The sequence below is a fragment of the Lampetra fluviatilis genome, chromosome 21 (genome assembly GCF_964198595.1).
Source record: "Lampetra fluviatilis chromosome 21, kcLamFluv1.1, whole genome shotgun sequence".
Lineage (NCBI taxonomy): Eukaryota > Metazoa > Chordata > Hyperoartia > Petromyzontiformes > Petromyzontidae > Lampetra > Lampetra fluviatilis.
Window position 1 is genome coordinate 5527459 of NC_136295.1, and position 16753 is coordinate 5544211.

The 16753-nt window shown below is 46.0% G+C and overlaps 1 protein-coding gene across 2 annotated transcripts in view; it reads left to right on the forward strand.

Moving 5' to 3' along the window:
• Positions 1–16369, forward strand: part of PTPN23 (protein tyrosine phosphatase non-receptor type 23) — a 29362-nt gene extending 12993 nt beyond the window's left edge. Inside the window, exons 13-26 of one of the 2 annotated variants that reach the window (XM_078865894.1) lie at positions 929–1043; positions 1349–1414; positions 2152–2297; positions 3301–3392; positions 3972–4176; positions 4447–4601; positions 5275–5426; positions 6694–6873; positions 7567–10204; positions 11386–11570; positions 12337–12441; positions 13153–13291; positions 14319–14438; positions 15303–16369. In XM_078865894.1, the coding sequence (XP_078722020.1) occupies positions 929–1043; positions 1349–1414; positions 2152–2297; positions 3301–3392; positions 3972–4176; positions 4447–4601; positions 5275–5426; positions 6694–6873; positions 7567–10204; positions 11386–11570; positions 12337–12441; positions 13153–13291; positions 14319–14438; positions 15303–15965 (4961 nt within the window). In that variant the 3' untranslated portion in view covers positions 15966–16369. The remainder of the gene's footprint in view (positions 1–928; positions 1044–1348; positions 1415–2151; positions 2298–3300; positions 3393–3971; positions 4177–4446; positions 4602–5274; positions 5427–6693; positions 6874–7566; positions 10205–11385; positions 11571–12336; positions 12442–13152; positions 13292–14318; positions 14439–15302) is intronic. The other variant, XM_078865895.1, reaches the window with a different exon arrangement.
• Positions 16370–16753: the final 384 nt, after the last annotated feature.

The window sequence follows — 16753 nt, forward strand, 5'->3', positions numbered from 1 at the left end:
AGAAATGGGATCGAGACATTAAATTAAGATTGTGTTACTCATTGTATTCCTCTCTTGCTTGACTCCATTGAAGAAAAACACCTACAATGCTATGCCCCTACCAGTGGCATGGAACCTGTGGTAGCGGTAACAATCTTCCGTTACTTTTATTGGTAGTGAGTTGACCTGACCAACCGTTTCACCATAATGGTTTCACTGAACCATGGTGAGCAGACCCATTGTAAAATAAAGGGTGGGGCAGTTGATGTTGATTCGTTTCAGCAATAATTGCGAAAATTAGGCCTCCATCTTTATGCTGCCCAATGGACCAACGTTGTGTTTACAAATTACTGTTTCAGGCTGTAATGACCAATTTGAATTTTTCATGAATTTCATGGTGCAACTCGGTCATTATATGCTAAGGGGTTCTACAAAGTGTACATTAAGTAATGGCAATACATGAAAAAATTGATGAGGATATATAAGCCAGCAAGAGCCTGATCTCCATACATTTTATTTCAACAACATTACAGTCGGTACATTACTATTCTTTTCAAAAGGTGTCTTGCTAACTAAATGAGAATAACAATAATTTTTAGAATTGCATTAAGGTGCCAGCACAAAGAAACACATTTTTCAAGACTATAACATATTCTTTACAGCCGAGCAGATCAAACTTACCTTTTTGCATCGTTGGTATCCTCCCTCTAGTTCAAATGCATATTTACGTAAGCTAGCTGCTTTTTTACACTGCAGATTTTAAGGCCCATAATAAATGGCAGTGTAAATGTGCGTGTTACAGTTTGTGCATATGACATATACCAGAGGTGTGGACTCGAGTCATGTGACTTGGACTCGAGTCAGACTCGAGTCATGAATTTGATGACTTGCGACTCGACTTGGACTTGCATAACAATGACTTTGTCCCACCTCTGACATATACCAACAGGCGCACCACTTGTAAAGGCCCTGCCTTTCCAGCCCACGGATCCCAGTGTTACCGGACCTGACATCCTTGCTCGTCTCGTGCCCATGGAGGCACACAAGGATTCCTCTCTCTACAGGTAACCACCAGCACTGTCATCGCTATGACGCACCTCTGATTTGTGTGGTTGGCTACATACGGTGCGAAAGAAGTTCAACATAATTAATAAAAGACCAAGCACTGTTGTCACCAGTGGCATCGTCAACACCATAATAAGCCCTAGCATCACCATCACTTTTAATATCAGCATCATCGGGAACAAAAATACACGAGTACCACTTGTTGTTCATTACATTAATATATTCATACAGGCATGCACAGCACACATATAGGCACGAGAAACGCAGCAGTAAATTTACATTCTCTCTCCTGTATGTGTCACAGTGAGGAGAAGGCCAAGATGCTGCGGGAGGTGGGAGAGAAAATTGAAGAAAAGAATAAGGAGCTACAGTGAGCTGGATTTATGTCACTCCGATTAGTGTGTTTGTTCTTATTTCATCATAGTGGAAAGCAGTAATGCTGTCTAAATATGTAGGCCTCCCTTAGCCTACTCAGCTTTAGGTACCCTGGTGTGGTGTATAAACATCTTCACCAGGAATATAAAGGCAATGGTCACACCATGCCTTTTTTTGCTGTGCTGGGATTCATTGGTGCTGATTGGCCGTGTTGGGTGGTGGAGGGTTGTGACACATTTCTAAATAACGCGATCGAACCCAAAAACCTTTATTATGAACAGCACATGCCCTAACAGTCTATCTGAATAAATGTTTTGATATGCTATTTCTGCTGTTCAAGTAGCACTTAGATAACTTCTGTAATTTTTTATTCCGTCCATAATATCATTGAACACCTTAATATAGCAAGTACTTTCGCAATGTTACCTTTTTACTTAATGTCACTTTTTTGTCCTTTTGTTATACAGATCCTTACACAACTTTTGCAAGAGTGGCCAGATGTATAGCAATCATTGTTTAAATACCAAATTTTAGATTTGCCCTGAAATAAATTGCTTATTAAATCAGATTTATCTTTGTACGAATACATTGTATATTACTCCCTTTCAAAAGTGTTATTCAATTTTACTGGTCTTTGCAGAGGTATTGATCATCTTAAGTACCCAACCTGAGTTTCCTAAAGCCAGTGGTGTGGCAGGCGGTGGTTTGTGCTAAGCCGGGTTTGTTGTGCAGGCATTTCATGGACTCGCTGGGCATTGAGTTGGAGCAGCTGGAGCGCCCCCCGGCATACGACCGCATCCCACAGGCACTCATGGAGAAGTGCGCGGCGCTCAGCGTACGGCCCGACGCCATCAAGGGCATCGTGCAAGCCATGCAGAGTAACCATCCCACCAACCACTGTGATCTCCATGTCCACTGCCAGGTGGTCAAGTGGTCAGCACACTCACTCTGACCCAGCGTTCTGTGGTTTACATCCAACCGCTGATCAATTATACTGCACTCTGTAGATGTTAGCATATTGGAAATACGCAAGCTCATTTCCATGGCCCTAAAACACCCCCCCCATGGCTTTGTTTATAAGTCATTGTGTGTTGGTACTGTGCTTAAACGTGTGTGTGTATTTACCGCCCTATGACCAAATCACTCAGAATGCACATGATTTCTTCATCTCGGAATTGAAGCAGAGTTTAGTCTGAATACTTTGATGGGTGACCACTATGCACCAAAAGTGCTTTATCGGCTGTGTGGATATGTTATGGGCAGCAGAGGGCAGTGGAGAAAAAAATCTGTTGTTGTGACTCCTATACTCTCACGCCTATGCTCCCCACTTTTACCAAAGAACCTGTCCACCCGGGTTTGATTCCCGCTCACAGCCAACACCAGTGACGATTATCTGAACCGGTCCTGGGCCTCCCCTAGGTCGACTCGGCCTCAAATGAGTACCTGGTGCGGTGTGTAAATATTGTCGCTCAGGAGACAAAGGCGGCCAGGCATGGTGTTGGCCACCCACCCCCTCATGTGCCATGCCAACCTTCATAGGTGCTTGCTAACAGCACTTGCTCCAACAGTCTGTTAAGACTATACAGGGGATTTTTGTTTTGTAGTAGTCATTGCACCACTATCACCTGGATTAAATTTCCAAACATGCACATCAACAGTAACATTGTTATCTGAACTTGTCCTGGGCCTTCCCAAGATTAACTAAGCCTTAAATGGGTACCTGGAATCGTTGCCAGCAATTGAGGGCAACAAAGGTAGCCATCCGGGTGGGGCATTGCATTTCCCTCAGTTCTTGTGTTAGCTCTCGTATGTGCTCACGAACAGCCCTTGCCACTCGTGTGTATCCGACTAATTGCAGGACCTTTGTGTTTGGGTGTGTAGCACTGTCGAGCGTATTCACAGACGTTGAGGCTTCACTGAAGGAGATCGAGGATCAGCTTGAGGAGGACGAGAAGAGTGAGAACATCTGCCAGGTTAGGGCTTCCCATGCACACATGGACAGCGTGAGCCTCTATAACCACAGCGAATCGTACGAAGACACAGCTGCGCTTTACATAAAAAAAATTGAATCATGTGTATGTGCCTAAATTCTGTTTATTATATGCAGTGTTTCTATGTACCTACTAGTACCAGATTCCGATTTCCGCTTTTTCAGTAAATCATACTCTGGATACATATTTCCCGAGGATGTGTTTAAATTGGCTTGTTATCTATTTTTAAACAATTGTGTGTTTTGGATTGTCTGAGTACATTTGTATTATTTGGTTAGTGTGTAACTCGTAATAAAAATGTGTTATTTCAAATTGTGGGTGGAGGCTGACTCGGTCTATTTTCGTTGTGGTCAATAATATTAGTACCACTTTGTGGAAAAGCATCTGGCCAACTTGTGTAGGAAGTGAGCTCTGCCATGAGAAGGTGAAATTACCACCACAAGCTCAGGGATACCAACAGAGTGCTGCTTTAATATTTATTTCTACAGAGGGAAACTTTCACTTGACTTCGGAAAGTATCAATTAATCTCAACACTCCTCTCCTATGCCCATCATCTCTAGGAGGTTATTGGACCTAGGCCATTGTCTAACATCATCAAGGAGATGAGCAAGGAGTGGGGCAAGTACATGGAGGCACACCAAAAGGCGAGCGTCACCAACATGGAGCTACGCAAAGCCATGAACCTACACATCAGCAATCTTCGTCTCATGAGCGGTCCTCTCGACCAGCTCCGCGCTGCCCTACCCATACCCACCACCACCACAGGCAAGTCCTGCACACACACACCCCCAGGTAACTAATGAACCCTGGTTTAACCATGAACCTTGCTTCATCAAAAGACCTTAGTACAAATAAGCCCTCACTTTTCAACAGCTGTGGCATCCTTGTATGTTCTGCTTACCGATGAGCTCTGCACTCAGCTTACTGACAGACACAGCCACTGGCTTACTAATGAGTCAATATAAATAAAGCAAGAATCCTACACAATCCTATACAATGCTGTGGCTGAATTTCTCGTGTGTATGTGGGGTGCAGCGGACGAGACTGTAGGTGACAACCTGAAGAAGATGCTGCGCAAGGTGGGGGAGATGCGTGAGCAGCGCACGACACTGGAGCAGCAGATTCGTGATATGGTGCAGGGCGACGACATCACAGGCGTGCTCGTCACAGCGGCACCTGGCAGCGTGCGGGTGGGTGACAGTGCAGCACAGCCGGTGTCCAATAATTACACGCGTCTGTGCTTGTAAAGAGACCACTCCGCAGCCAAAGAGTAGAAGCCATGCATAAAGGATTTATAGTTGGATTGTGATTTGCAGTACGTCTGTTAGATGGACTGAACTTGTTGTCCGTTGCTCTGTTGTGTACAAGTGTGTGTTGTAGGGTATAGTCCTGGCCATACCAACTACTTATGTGTTTTGCTGGCCACAGTAGGTGTTCTCTACCAGAACCCACCCATATAGCCTTAGAACTGTGTGTGAGAGTGGTGGTGCAATGGTTCACTTGACGTGGCCTCAACGTGCACATAGCCTGGCACAAGCGTCGTAGTGACGTCACCGCCACTTAGTGGCGAATAGCGGTTGTTGTTGCAATGGTTAGAAACACCACTACAATCCTGGAAACCTAGCTTCAACTTCAAACATTGCACATCACCAGTGACATTCACTGCATCTGGGAAAAACCTCTTGAAAGCTGGCATGGCTTAAAATAAGTGGTGTAGTCAACATGAGCTCTGCAGTGATGTGTATGGCTGGGCGTAGGTATGGACATAACACTTTATGCACCATGTTGGCTTTAATAACTGCTCGCTATCGAACCCTTTTCCATATGTCGATCAGGCTAATCAAGTATCATTTTGACTTTAAGGAGTTGTTCACCAAAGAGATGAAGAAGTACGATCAACTCAAGGTGTACATTGACCAGAATCTCAGCGCCCAGGAGAATATCTTGCGTGCCCTTACAGATGCCAACGCCAAGTATGCCCTGGTCAGGAAAGCATCAGAGGAAGCTGACGACAAGTGAGTGCAACTGTTCATGCTTAGCATGTGTAACATGTTCAGTGTAAATAAAACATGAAACATTCTAATCGTCTAAAGTAATTACAGTTATTCAGCTGGGAGGCATGTATGTTTAGGGATTCTGGCTCGCAATAAAGAATATTCAGGAGCCGACTTAGTCCATAATTCCTCAGGAGTTAGCAAACTACTTTCCAGTACTGGCCAAGTGCCTTGTCATTGCTTGAAGAAGGGAGACTTTGTTCTATTGAAAATTAGATAAACGTCTCGAATTGGCCCTTATTTGCATATATACCTAAAAGGATAGGTTGTGATTTGTTAACATTAGGATTCGCAATTGATAGTCCATATGAGATACATCACTGTGACCTCTATGCCATGGCTGGGAAAATGTTGTTAGACGTCAAAATACATTTTCACTGGACTATTTTCATTTGCTATCCTTATTGGACCCATGCGCGTAACCTTAAACAATGTGGGTTCAACCCCGATGAAGCTTGGAGAGCTGAATAGCATTCAAAAGAACTCGCAAACACTTTGTGAAAGACCCAACGCAGAAGATCCATGGGTTTGATCTTCCATGAAGTTCATGGTCTACCCTAAACTGCATCCACACAAACCATGGCAGATGCGAATACTTGATGTATAAGTGGAAAAATATAAACTTTTCAGTGTACGACTGTAGTCATCCAGAACAGACCATACAACATATAATGATGCATCGCCCAATCCACAAATACGAAGGAGACATCAAAGCGATACACTCTGCTGCTTCTGATGCCATTGTCTGGCTTAACCACCTGAATGTAACATTTTAGTTGTTGCTGTGAATCTACATCAGCCAAATAATAAGATGTACAAGGCTCTTGTCCATATATTTCTTTCTTTGTCTCACCTGTTATTACCATTAGATAATCCAAAAAATCTGCAACACGTGTCTGATTCTCTTAATAGTGCCTAAGTTTCACACACAGTTTGGATCACAAACATTTAATGTAGCTGCCCCAAAGTTTTGGAACCACTGAGTTGTGTCTCTTGACATCTCCATTTTACCATCTCTGCCCTCATTTAAACTATTAAAATCATTCAATTTTAAGTGTGAATGTAATTTTCCAACAATTGCTATGAAGTTTATTTGTAATTTTTTTCATCTGTAATTTTGGAATGCTTTATTGTATGCCAACCCAATTTCCCTTGAAAATGAGCACCTTAACTCAATGGGTGTTACTTGGCAAATACACTTCTGATTATAATTCACTGTACTTTACAGATGGAATAATGCAGTGCAGGCGCTGGTCTCATCGTACGATGCCTATGAGGACTTGATAAAGAAGTCGGAGGAAGGAATTCACTTTTACAAGGACCTGGAGGGGAAAGTGACCAAGCTTTTACAGCGTGCAAAGTCCGTGTGCCGTGTGCAGGACGAAGAGAGGCAGAAGATCCTGGAAAGGTGGGTGGACTTGTGTAATGGAAAAGTGCGAAAATATGCAGAAAACAGAGTTTTTTTTATCGAATTTGAAACTTTAGTTTTAGACAGGTTCTTCTGTAACGATTGAAGTCATTCGGTAACAATTGTTGCCACATAACTCTTCCCCAACTTGGATGCAAAGTGATTTGCCCCCTGAGCAAGGATGCTGCCTCAATTCTACATGTAAGAGTTATGACTTATCCACTCAATCTCATACAAATGGGAGGCCTGCTCTGCATCTAATGACCTGTATCCTGGCCACATGATTAAGTATTGATATTTATATATGCATCCAGTAGTAATGCTTGTTTAATGAATAGCGACATAAGAAAATACGAATTGATCTGCATTATCACAAGTGAAAATGATAAAATGCAAGTAAAATGTACATATAGTCTAATTGTAACTACATTTCAAGATGCTGTCCAATATGATTAGATGTGTATTATGGGGAAACATAGACAACTATTGGCAGAGAAGTTGGACAGAGGGATTTACACTGCAGATCACTGATGGGTTGTAATTCCAGAAAATTTGGGCAGCAGCGGTGAAGTCACCTTCTGCAAGAATGAAGGTTGACTTGGGGTTTCAATAGACAACATGTAGTGATGATAATGGTGAATGTAATGTATGATTTTGAGAATTATAACTTGCATTCATGTCATTGTTCCTCAGGGAAAGTAAAAAGAAACCACCTCCTCGCCCTACAGCCCCTAAGCCTCCCATGAGAGAGCCAGACAAACCTGACTTTGGCATTCCTCCCGACACCGGGGGGGATATCGATATGTCCGACCTCCCGGAGGACCTGAAGAGCCTGCCACCAGATGTGCTGCGGTTAATAATGGCCGACACGGCCCTGGAGGAGGCTTCACTGCCTCGGCTTAACTCAGCCCACCGTTACGCCAACTATGCACACCCGCCATTCCACCACACATCGCCTCGTCACACACCTCAAGTCCCGGGACCCAGGGATAGGGCGCAACAGCGACCCTCAGCTCCATCCCCGAACCTGCCAACATATCCAGCTGCAACTGGTTCACAGATGGCTTTCTCCCCTGGATACGCACAGCCTCTACACCCGGGGACACCCCAGCATTTTGCTGGGCCCAGATATGACAATGGGCCCCACCCAACTATGGGTTCCTCTGGGTCCCTGCCTTCGGTGCCCCCCTTCGCATCCCCCTATGCAGGCCCCCAAGCTCCCCCTGTGGCTGCCGGTGGTCAGTCCTCGCTGCCCACGAGCCTCGCAGGCGGGGGCTTTGCCCCGGCTACTTCCGTGCCCTATCAACACGGCCCCATGCAGCCTCCTGCTCGCCTGCCAGCCTACCCCTACCACGTACCTCCACCGTACCAAGATGCTGTGCGGCACCCACAGTACACGGCTCCTCCACAGGGTGGTTACCCGAGTGCACCCCACAATCAGCATTACCCGCTCCCGCAGCAGCAACCGACACCAGGACAGGGTGGCTACCGGCAGGCGACGCCAGCAGAAGCCCACATGGCGCATGGGGCACATGCGCCATACATGCAGTCGCCCCTGCACGTGTCCTCACAGCCACAGCTGGTGCAGTATGGGCACGGCACTCCGCTTCCTGGTCAGTTTAGAGGGAGTGCACCTTTGCCTGGAACTGATCCATACCAAGTTCTGGGACCGGCACCACATTGCATGGTCGCTCCCCAGCATGAAGCACATGCTCAACCTCGCCCAGCTGCTCTTAGCGCTGGCTCCCAGCCGTATCCATACACTGTCGCTCAACCGGGCACAGGGCAGGTGAACCCAACTGATGCGCGTGCAATTCATCCAGCCGGTCCTCTCCCACCGCACGTGGCACCAGGGACCCTGCCTATGGGCAGCTATGCACCGCAGCATCAAGCAGCTCCTAGCGGTGGCAACTTCCAGCAGGGCCACACGTACCTGGGCCCTGCGGTTCAGCAGGGTCAGCAAGGGCCAGCCGCGTACCAGCACGTACAACCCAGCGTGCACAATCCGCAGGGCGGACAGTTCAACATGCCTCATGCACAGCCCTCGAACGCCCATCCTCTCCAACATCAAATTAATCCACCAATCCCGGTGTCTTCATCCCAAACTGCTCAGCCTGTGTTTTACCCCGGCTCTATCCACCCCACGCAAGTGACCCTATCTGCTGGAATTTCCCCCTTGATGCCGTCCACTGGTACATCCCAGCATGCCCCCACACAGCCAGGGGTTATGCCACTTGCAGCACAGAGTCAAGTCACGGGGGGGATAATTCACCCCACTCTAACCCCTACACCTCCCATCAGCAACGCACAGCTTCAAGCATTCCCTCCGGCTCCTGGGGCCGTATTACGGCCGACGCCAGTGCCTTCCTCACCAGCCAGCGGCATGGTTCACCCAGCACCCACCCCAACCCCACCACCCATTGGAACGCTCCATCCTGCTCCCACGCCCACTCCTCCACCGCTGGGTGGTATAGTCCCATCGACGGCCACCACCGCACCTCTACCGCCGGTGAGCGGTGTTCCCCTCCCCAGTACCACACCACCCCCTGCCAACTTGCCCCAGCCGTTGGGCACCTCCCAGCAATCTGCAGGAATAACATCTCATACTGCACCCTCACACGCCACCCCCTCTTCTCCCAACACGAGGCCAGCATTGCCGGGTTCAACGACAGCTTTGTCCGGTGCAGGTGGTGGTGGTAGCAGTGGCACCGGCAGCTCCTCTATCCAGATTTCTGGTACTGGTTCACACGGCCCCTATCAGCGGCAGAGCTCGGCCACGGATGACCTGCTCTCCACCTCATTTGATGGGCAGCAGTCGAGCCTGCAGACACGCAACTCCCAGCCGCTGCTGCAGCCCACCAGAGCTGACATGGTGGCCAAAGGGGTGAAGATCATTGAGAGGGATCCATTTGTGCAGCAAGATCTGTTGCGGAGACTGGTGAAGGAGACGGAGAGATTCAAGGCGATGGTGGAATCGATGGAAAGCCTTCCGGATGGCGGTGGTATCACGCTGCTCGAACGCAAGTGGAAGGAGCTGCAAGAGTTGCAGGAGAAGGATGTGCGGTCGTTCTCCATCTCCATCGCCAGGTGCTACACCATGAAAAACCGGAACCCTGATTTCATGCCCTTTGACAAGAACCGCGTTGTGCTGGCGTCCGGCAAGGATGACTACATAAACGCCAGCATGATTGAGGAGCTGTCTGCCTACTGTCCCCGCATCATCGCCACGCAAGCACCGCTGGCGACCACTGCAGCTGATTTCTGGCTCATGGTGTACGAGCAGAAGATCGCAATCATCGTCATGCTGGTGTCGGAGCCAGAGCTGGAGAAGGTCAGTGCCCACCCTGCCCAGTGCACGTGCACAAAAGCAATTGGGAAGTTTTAGCAACTGGAGAGATGCATACTGTTTAACGTGGTACATGAGATCGAACAAAGACGGATTGTTTCGTGCTGTGTAATGGTTATCTTGTTAGTGGCAGTGAGAATGAGTGTGTCAGTAGCGGTGGTGATGATTGTGATGGTAATAGCTCTGATAATATTGAGTGATGATGATCATTGCTGACGTGAAAACCTATTTCTCGATGAAAAACATTTCATCAGCTCTTTAACCTTATGCTGAGAATTGACGTCTTTTAAAACGGATGACTGCAATTGCATACAAAAATAGCAGTTTGATAGTCCTTGATGAATAAATGTATTCATATACACTGTAAAGGTAAATTTTTACACACAAAAGCATTGTCTGCTCAGGTGAGCATGAGGCAGTGCTCTTCTTAATCATGGCTTTGATCCAGTGGTGAAACTATGCTTATGCCTATGGTGGTTATCATTCTTTTTAGTGCATGGTCACTGTTAAGTTTCTCTTCGGTTCTTTCGGTAAAGTCACGTAGAAAGAGAAAATAATAAATTAAATAATAGCATATGACGTTTCGATTGCAACACAAGCAATCATCATCAGGTACAAATTAAAGAGAAAACAAAACCTAGTAAACTTAGAAATATAATGCAATACAACACAGATAGTCGGCTAACATAACAGTCAACAACCCTACCTGGTTGATTACATTCTTCCAAAGATTGCTAAATTTAAGAGAGAGATTAATTTGTATTGCATTATATTTCTAAGTTTACTAGGTTTTGTTTTCTATTTCATTTGTACCTGATGATGATTGCTTGTGTTGCAATCGAAACATCGTATGCTATTATTTAATTTATTATTTTCTCTTTCTACGTGACTTTACCGAAATAACCAAAGAGTAATTCCTGCTGTCACGAAAGCGCCAAATCAACACTGTTAAGTTTGCCTAAATTAATACAAAAATTATTGACCCCAGAGGGATGATGAACTAAGTCAACCCTTGACCAAGATTTGAACTCAGTTCCTTCTGATGGTTATTCAAGCGCACTGAAAAAACCTATTGCTTCACCGGATTAAATGCCAGGCCTTTGAGTAACGAGCAGTGATGGCAGGTGTGGAATTCATGTCTCATCTTCGCATCTCCCACCCTGCAGCAGCGTGTGTTGCGCTACTTCCCAACGGAGAAGGGGCAGCAGATGGCGCAGGGAATCGTGATGGTGTCGCTCACCTCACAGAAGGTGGCGCCGTCGTACACGGAGCGCATGTTCGCTCTCAAGCTGCGGGGACAGAGCTTGACCCGGACGGTTGTGCATCTGCATTATCACTGCTGGCCGGAGTTGTGAGTGCTGCACGGGCATGGGAGGGTACCGCTCACTTGTTTCTGTATGTATTTTTTTTACTTATTTTGCACTGTACGTAGCCAACTATGCTCATCGGATGTGTGGGGGGGGGAGGGGACAACAAACTAAACACAAAAATCAGTTCTCAAGAAATTCGTTTTCTATCTAGATTTAAAAGTGCATAGCTCGAGTGGCTTCCTAATATCGGAAGGAATAGCGTTCCAGACGGCCGCCGAAGCGCATCTGAAAGCACGCAATCGCTACGGGGTGAGAAGCGTAACATTTGTTGGGTATTAAGTGTGGTTGCCGCAAATATGTCAATACTTCGATATTAAAACCACGATGCACGTATCGTGCGTTTTACATTGTTACATTGTGATTATAATTTTATCCCTACGGCCAACGGAGATCTGAACTCCGCAACCTTCTGATTTGAGTCAAGTGAAAGCAATGGTGCAACCAGGCCTGATGGATATATAGAGGACTATTAGCAATCCTATGGTGATAAAGAAAGTTAAAATGGTACAAGATTTACTCCACTTTGGACAATATTGGTGGCGTAGCTCGTGAAACTATGTTAAAATTAGTGTGAGTTCTTTTATTATTCCCAGATAAGTTTTTATTTTCAACTGATAGAAAAATTTTAATAGTTTTTTTTCGCATAAGTTATGAATTTGAATGTCAATCACGTACTCAAGGGGCAATAAGTTAAATAGTTTCCCTCAACGATGCTGAATGCTTATGTCAATCAACACGATATTGCAGGGGCCTGCCAGAGAGCACCAGCAGCCTGCTGAACTTCATCGCCGAGGTGCACGGCCACTACCTCCACCAGCGGCCTCTGCACATGCCGATAGTTGTGCACTGCAGGTACGAGTTCCTCTATGTGAATTGCATAGATACGATAAACGCTATGCACTGCTTATTAGAAACTGGGTTACCGGTTAACTGATTATATGAGTGAATGAAGAATTTCGTGACTGAGAGTGATACATTATTAACTGATCTGGCATGGAATAAGAGATTGAACGATTAAGGGGTTTAGTTAATGACTCATTTAAAGATTGAGTGGCTAACTTGTTGAGCGAATAATTTGGTGTACGAATGACTGATAATTGAGTAAACTTACTGACTGAATAAGTGACTTAGTTGAGTAATTGATTGATTGACAATTTGTAAAAGGGAGTTAGGCTCGTATTTTTAGTTGCAACTCGGCTTTGGCTTGGCTCTGGCTGAAAGCCATGTTTAACTTCAGGTGGCTCTGATTATGGTCTCAGTCTTGCTGCACAGTATTTCTTTGAGCTGAGCCTGAACCAAGCCATGGCCGAGCCACTCGTGTGTCTTTGGAGGCAACTGAGCAGCTTAATCCTAAGCTGAGCCACGTTTTGAGTGCCTTATTGTTTGAGCGACGGGCGAATGTATTAAGTTAATTCATATGGGGATGACTTGATCGAATGCACCCTTGTGTCAGAATGAGTGCCTGATTTAGTCATTGAGTGACTGTTTTATTGTGTGGGTGAGTGAATCGGGTACTGAAGTAAATGATGAAGTGAATTGAGTCGGCGACTGTCATGTGTGCAGCTCGGGTGTGGGCCGGACGGGCGCCTTCTGCCTGGCGTATGCGGCAGTGCAGGAGGTGGAGGCTGGCAAGGGCTTGCCCGACCTGATGCCACTTGTGCGGCGAATGCGACAGCAGCGCAAGCACATGATCCAGGAAAAGGTGACTGCAGAACGTTAAAATCACAACAGTAATCTGAGAGTAGATCAGATTAAGGCTGCAAGGTGGCCAGTAGATGGCAATTGAATAAGTGAATTGCTGATCTTCATAGTCCCTCTTATGGTGTTTGTTTTCTCTGGTATTCATCCTAATTGCAAGCTGCTCAAATATGGGATTGGCGAAGCATTACTATGTAGACCCTCCTGAAAAAGAATCTCAATATTCAATTAGGCTTTCCTTTTGAATGACTGATTGATGAACAATATATAACATTTGCTAAATGCAGAGTTTATGTATGTATGTATGTTGAATGTCTTTTGCACCCATTTGTAGCCAACTGTACTCATTGGAGGTGTGAGGGAAGGACAACAAACTAAACACAAAAATCAGTTTTAAACAAATTGTTTTCAATCTCGATTTAAAAGTGCAGATCTCCAGCGGTTTCCTAATATTGAAAGAAAGAGCATTCCAGACAGCCGCAGTAGTGCATCTGAAAGCGCGCAATGTAGTGACCACCTTTGTTCGATGGTTAGCTAAAAGCCACTGTGGGATGACCGGAGCTTCATGATATATTTAATTCATATTTTACTTAAATCAATAATGAAGACTGTTTTCCTGCAATGGCTAATTCAATTTCAAGGAGTATTTTTCATTTCAGAGGACACAGGCATATGGGAAAACCCATGCATATGAAGAGATAATGCTCAAGGTCCATACAGATGGGTTTAACAAAACCCACTTGCTCTACTACAATCTCCTCGCCTCCTTACAACCTAGCGTGCTTTGGAGTAAAAAAAATCTGCATCATCCACATTGATTTATTATTCGATCCATCATGTCCAGCTACTTTGCTCGGGTGCATAGTTTGCCAAAATACAAACCATGATAATGAACCGTTGTCTTTTTCATTATGGTACTCGGACGTTACCATTGGGCATGATGGCTGACACCATATCCAATTTTACTCTGGCAAAAATTACTCTCGCTGCGAGCAGTTGCTTAAAGTGTTCATCTGTGCGCTCTCCATCAGCTTCAGCTGCGCTTCTGCTACGAGGTGGTGCTGCGGCACACGGAGCAGGTCCTGCAGCGGCACGGCATCTACGTGAGCGGCGTCGCTGCCCCGAAGCACCCAGTCACCACCAGCCAGAAGGTACCATAACCTCAGACTCAGGCAGTTGGCTACGTACGGCGCGGAAGATTTAGAAACGTGTGTTTAAAGAGTTGTTGGCTGCTTTTAATTTCCACGTGATAAACCACTTCGTTGAGCTATCATTTGTGGCCAGGTCGCTTATGAAAAATAAGCTATATAGCTCAGTGGGCCATACCTACTAAAATAATGTTTGTGGGTGCCATTGCCCTGTTGGAGGCACCACTGCCTTTGTGTAAGCCATAATGCAGTGCAATTACCAATATGCATAACCATCACTTGTCTCATCTTCTTGGTTCTTTCAGTAAAGTCACGGAAAAGGGAAATAATAAAAATAAAACATTAAAATAAAATTCTCACGACGTTTTGACCACAACACAAGCAGCCATCCTCAGGTGAAGACAGAGCTGTCTGAAAGACAGGGCTCCAATGACTCCCTGCAATCACGAAAGCTTTAAATCTAAATTTTACATCACTTGTCTGTTGTCCATTTCCCATGATGGAGACAAGAGAGTTGGATTTTTAATTACCAATCAGGGTAAAATAAGCAATTTTCATATGCAGTTACCTAAGGCCTCCACCCAGGCCCTTGTCTGTAATTTCTGATTGAAACACTAGGGGGCAGCCCAGGAACAACTGAATATTGGAGCAAGGCAGCCAAATGGGTGACCTGCCTGTGTAGCACAGTGAATCTGAGACAATGCCAACAATGAATTGAGATTGGCTCACAATGATAATATAATTACTCGTAGTGCCTGTGTACAACAAGTTGTCAACACTAGCTCAACACGGCTCCTACCGATTCAAGCTTAACAACACCTGTTCCCGCGTCCATCCTTTTTGCGTTTCCCCACATGGGTCCCCCAGCAGGCGCCAGCTCCAGTGCGGCAGGACTCCCAGGACATAGTGCTGGGTGGTGACCTCTCCTTCAGCTCCATCCAGGCCACGGTGGCGCGGCTCAGCATAAAGACCTGCCCATCTCCTCCGCAGAGTTCCCTAGAGCCAGCAGTGGCCACTCCCTCGACCCCCTCAAGCGAAGGCAATCCCCCGCACACCTCAACGACGATATGCACTGCCGACGAGGTAGTTGTCGACGCACCTCTCCCACCAGAAAACGGCGACATTGCCGCTGCTGCTGTTTGCGCTCAGGAGGATGGTCCCACAACGATCAAGGCCGTCCCAACACCGGCGCCATCGTCGGTTGCGATTGAGTCTACTAACGGTGGAGCCGAGACAGCACGATCTGGTGAGCCACGTAGCAATGGTGTCGGGCGTCAAGCATCACACGCTCCTGGCATAGCTGCAGCCAAGGGGGCGGTCGGCGATGTCAGCGGAGCCTCGACGCTGGACCTGTTGGCCACTCTCAGCCCCGAGGCTTTCACGCTCGATGGGAACATCAAGGGGGGGAGGCAGAAAATCACTCGGCAAAGCTTCACGCACCCGCAGGCTGGCGGGGGCCTACAGGCCCCAGAGAGGCCTGATGACCCACTGAGCAAGCTGGACGCTCTGTGGAGCCTTGGCAAGAAGTAGGCATGTATGTGCATCCGGAGTTTCTCGGTGCGGTTGACTTGTCTGTATGAGGCTTGTCTCACTTGTGACATGCTGCTGCTGCTGCTCCCTTGAGTTGCAGTTAAAACAGCGGTGAGTTTGAATGCCTTTACTGAAAGGAGGCGAGGTGGGTGACAGTTGCTGTCTTGTTGTTTTTGCTAAGTGTCTGTGATTAAATTTGAGCTATGATGGAGCCTGTAGAGGAAGTGAAATGAAGAGAAGCACCACACTAACTATATATAGGTAGAGGTGCAGCTTTGCTGTTTATGCAAACTGCGTGATACTTGATGCATTTTCACATACGATATGCCTGTGTGACTAATGCGATTGCAGTCTGTTATGCTAAATCAACGATTCAATATTAAAGTCAATATTAGCACTCACAATTCCTTCTTTTGAGTCTGCTTAACATACTTTGTAGGAATATGTAAATGTGCTTCCAGATGAATAAAAGCTATCTCTGCTATATGAATACTTTATAGAAGTCTTTGAACAATGGGACCATTGGAGTAAATAAAATAAATACGTGTCATGATATGGTAAGTGTTAATGGCCAGCCAAACTTTAAACTGAATATTATTTTGAAAGCCATTAAATGGTAAAGCTGCTTTTTGCATGTGTGATATTTGATTTAGATTAAGTTAACTTGTTTTCCACTACAGTACATGGTGTATTTTTTTACAGCCTAAGGTTATCTTTAGCAACAGTTAGATAAAAAAAACTCCATGTTATGGCCATCTATTCAGTCACCAGTCTTATCCATCAGCAGG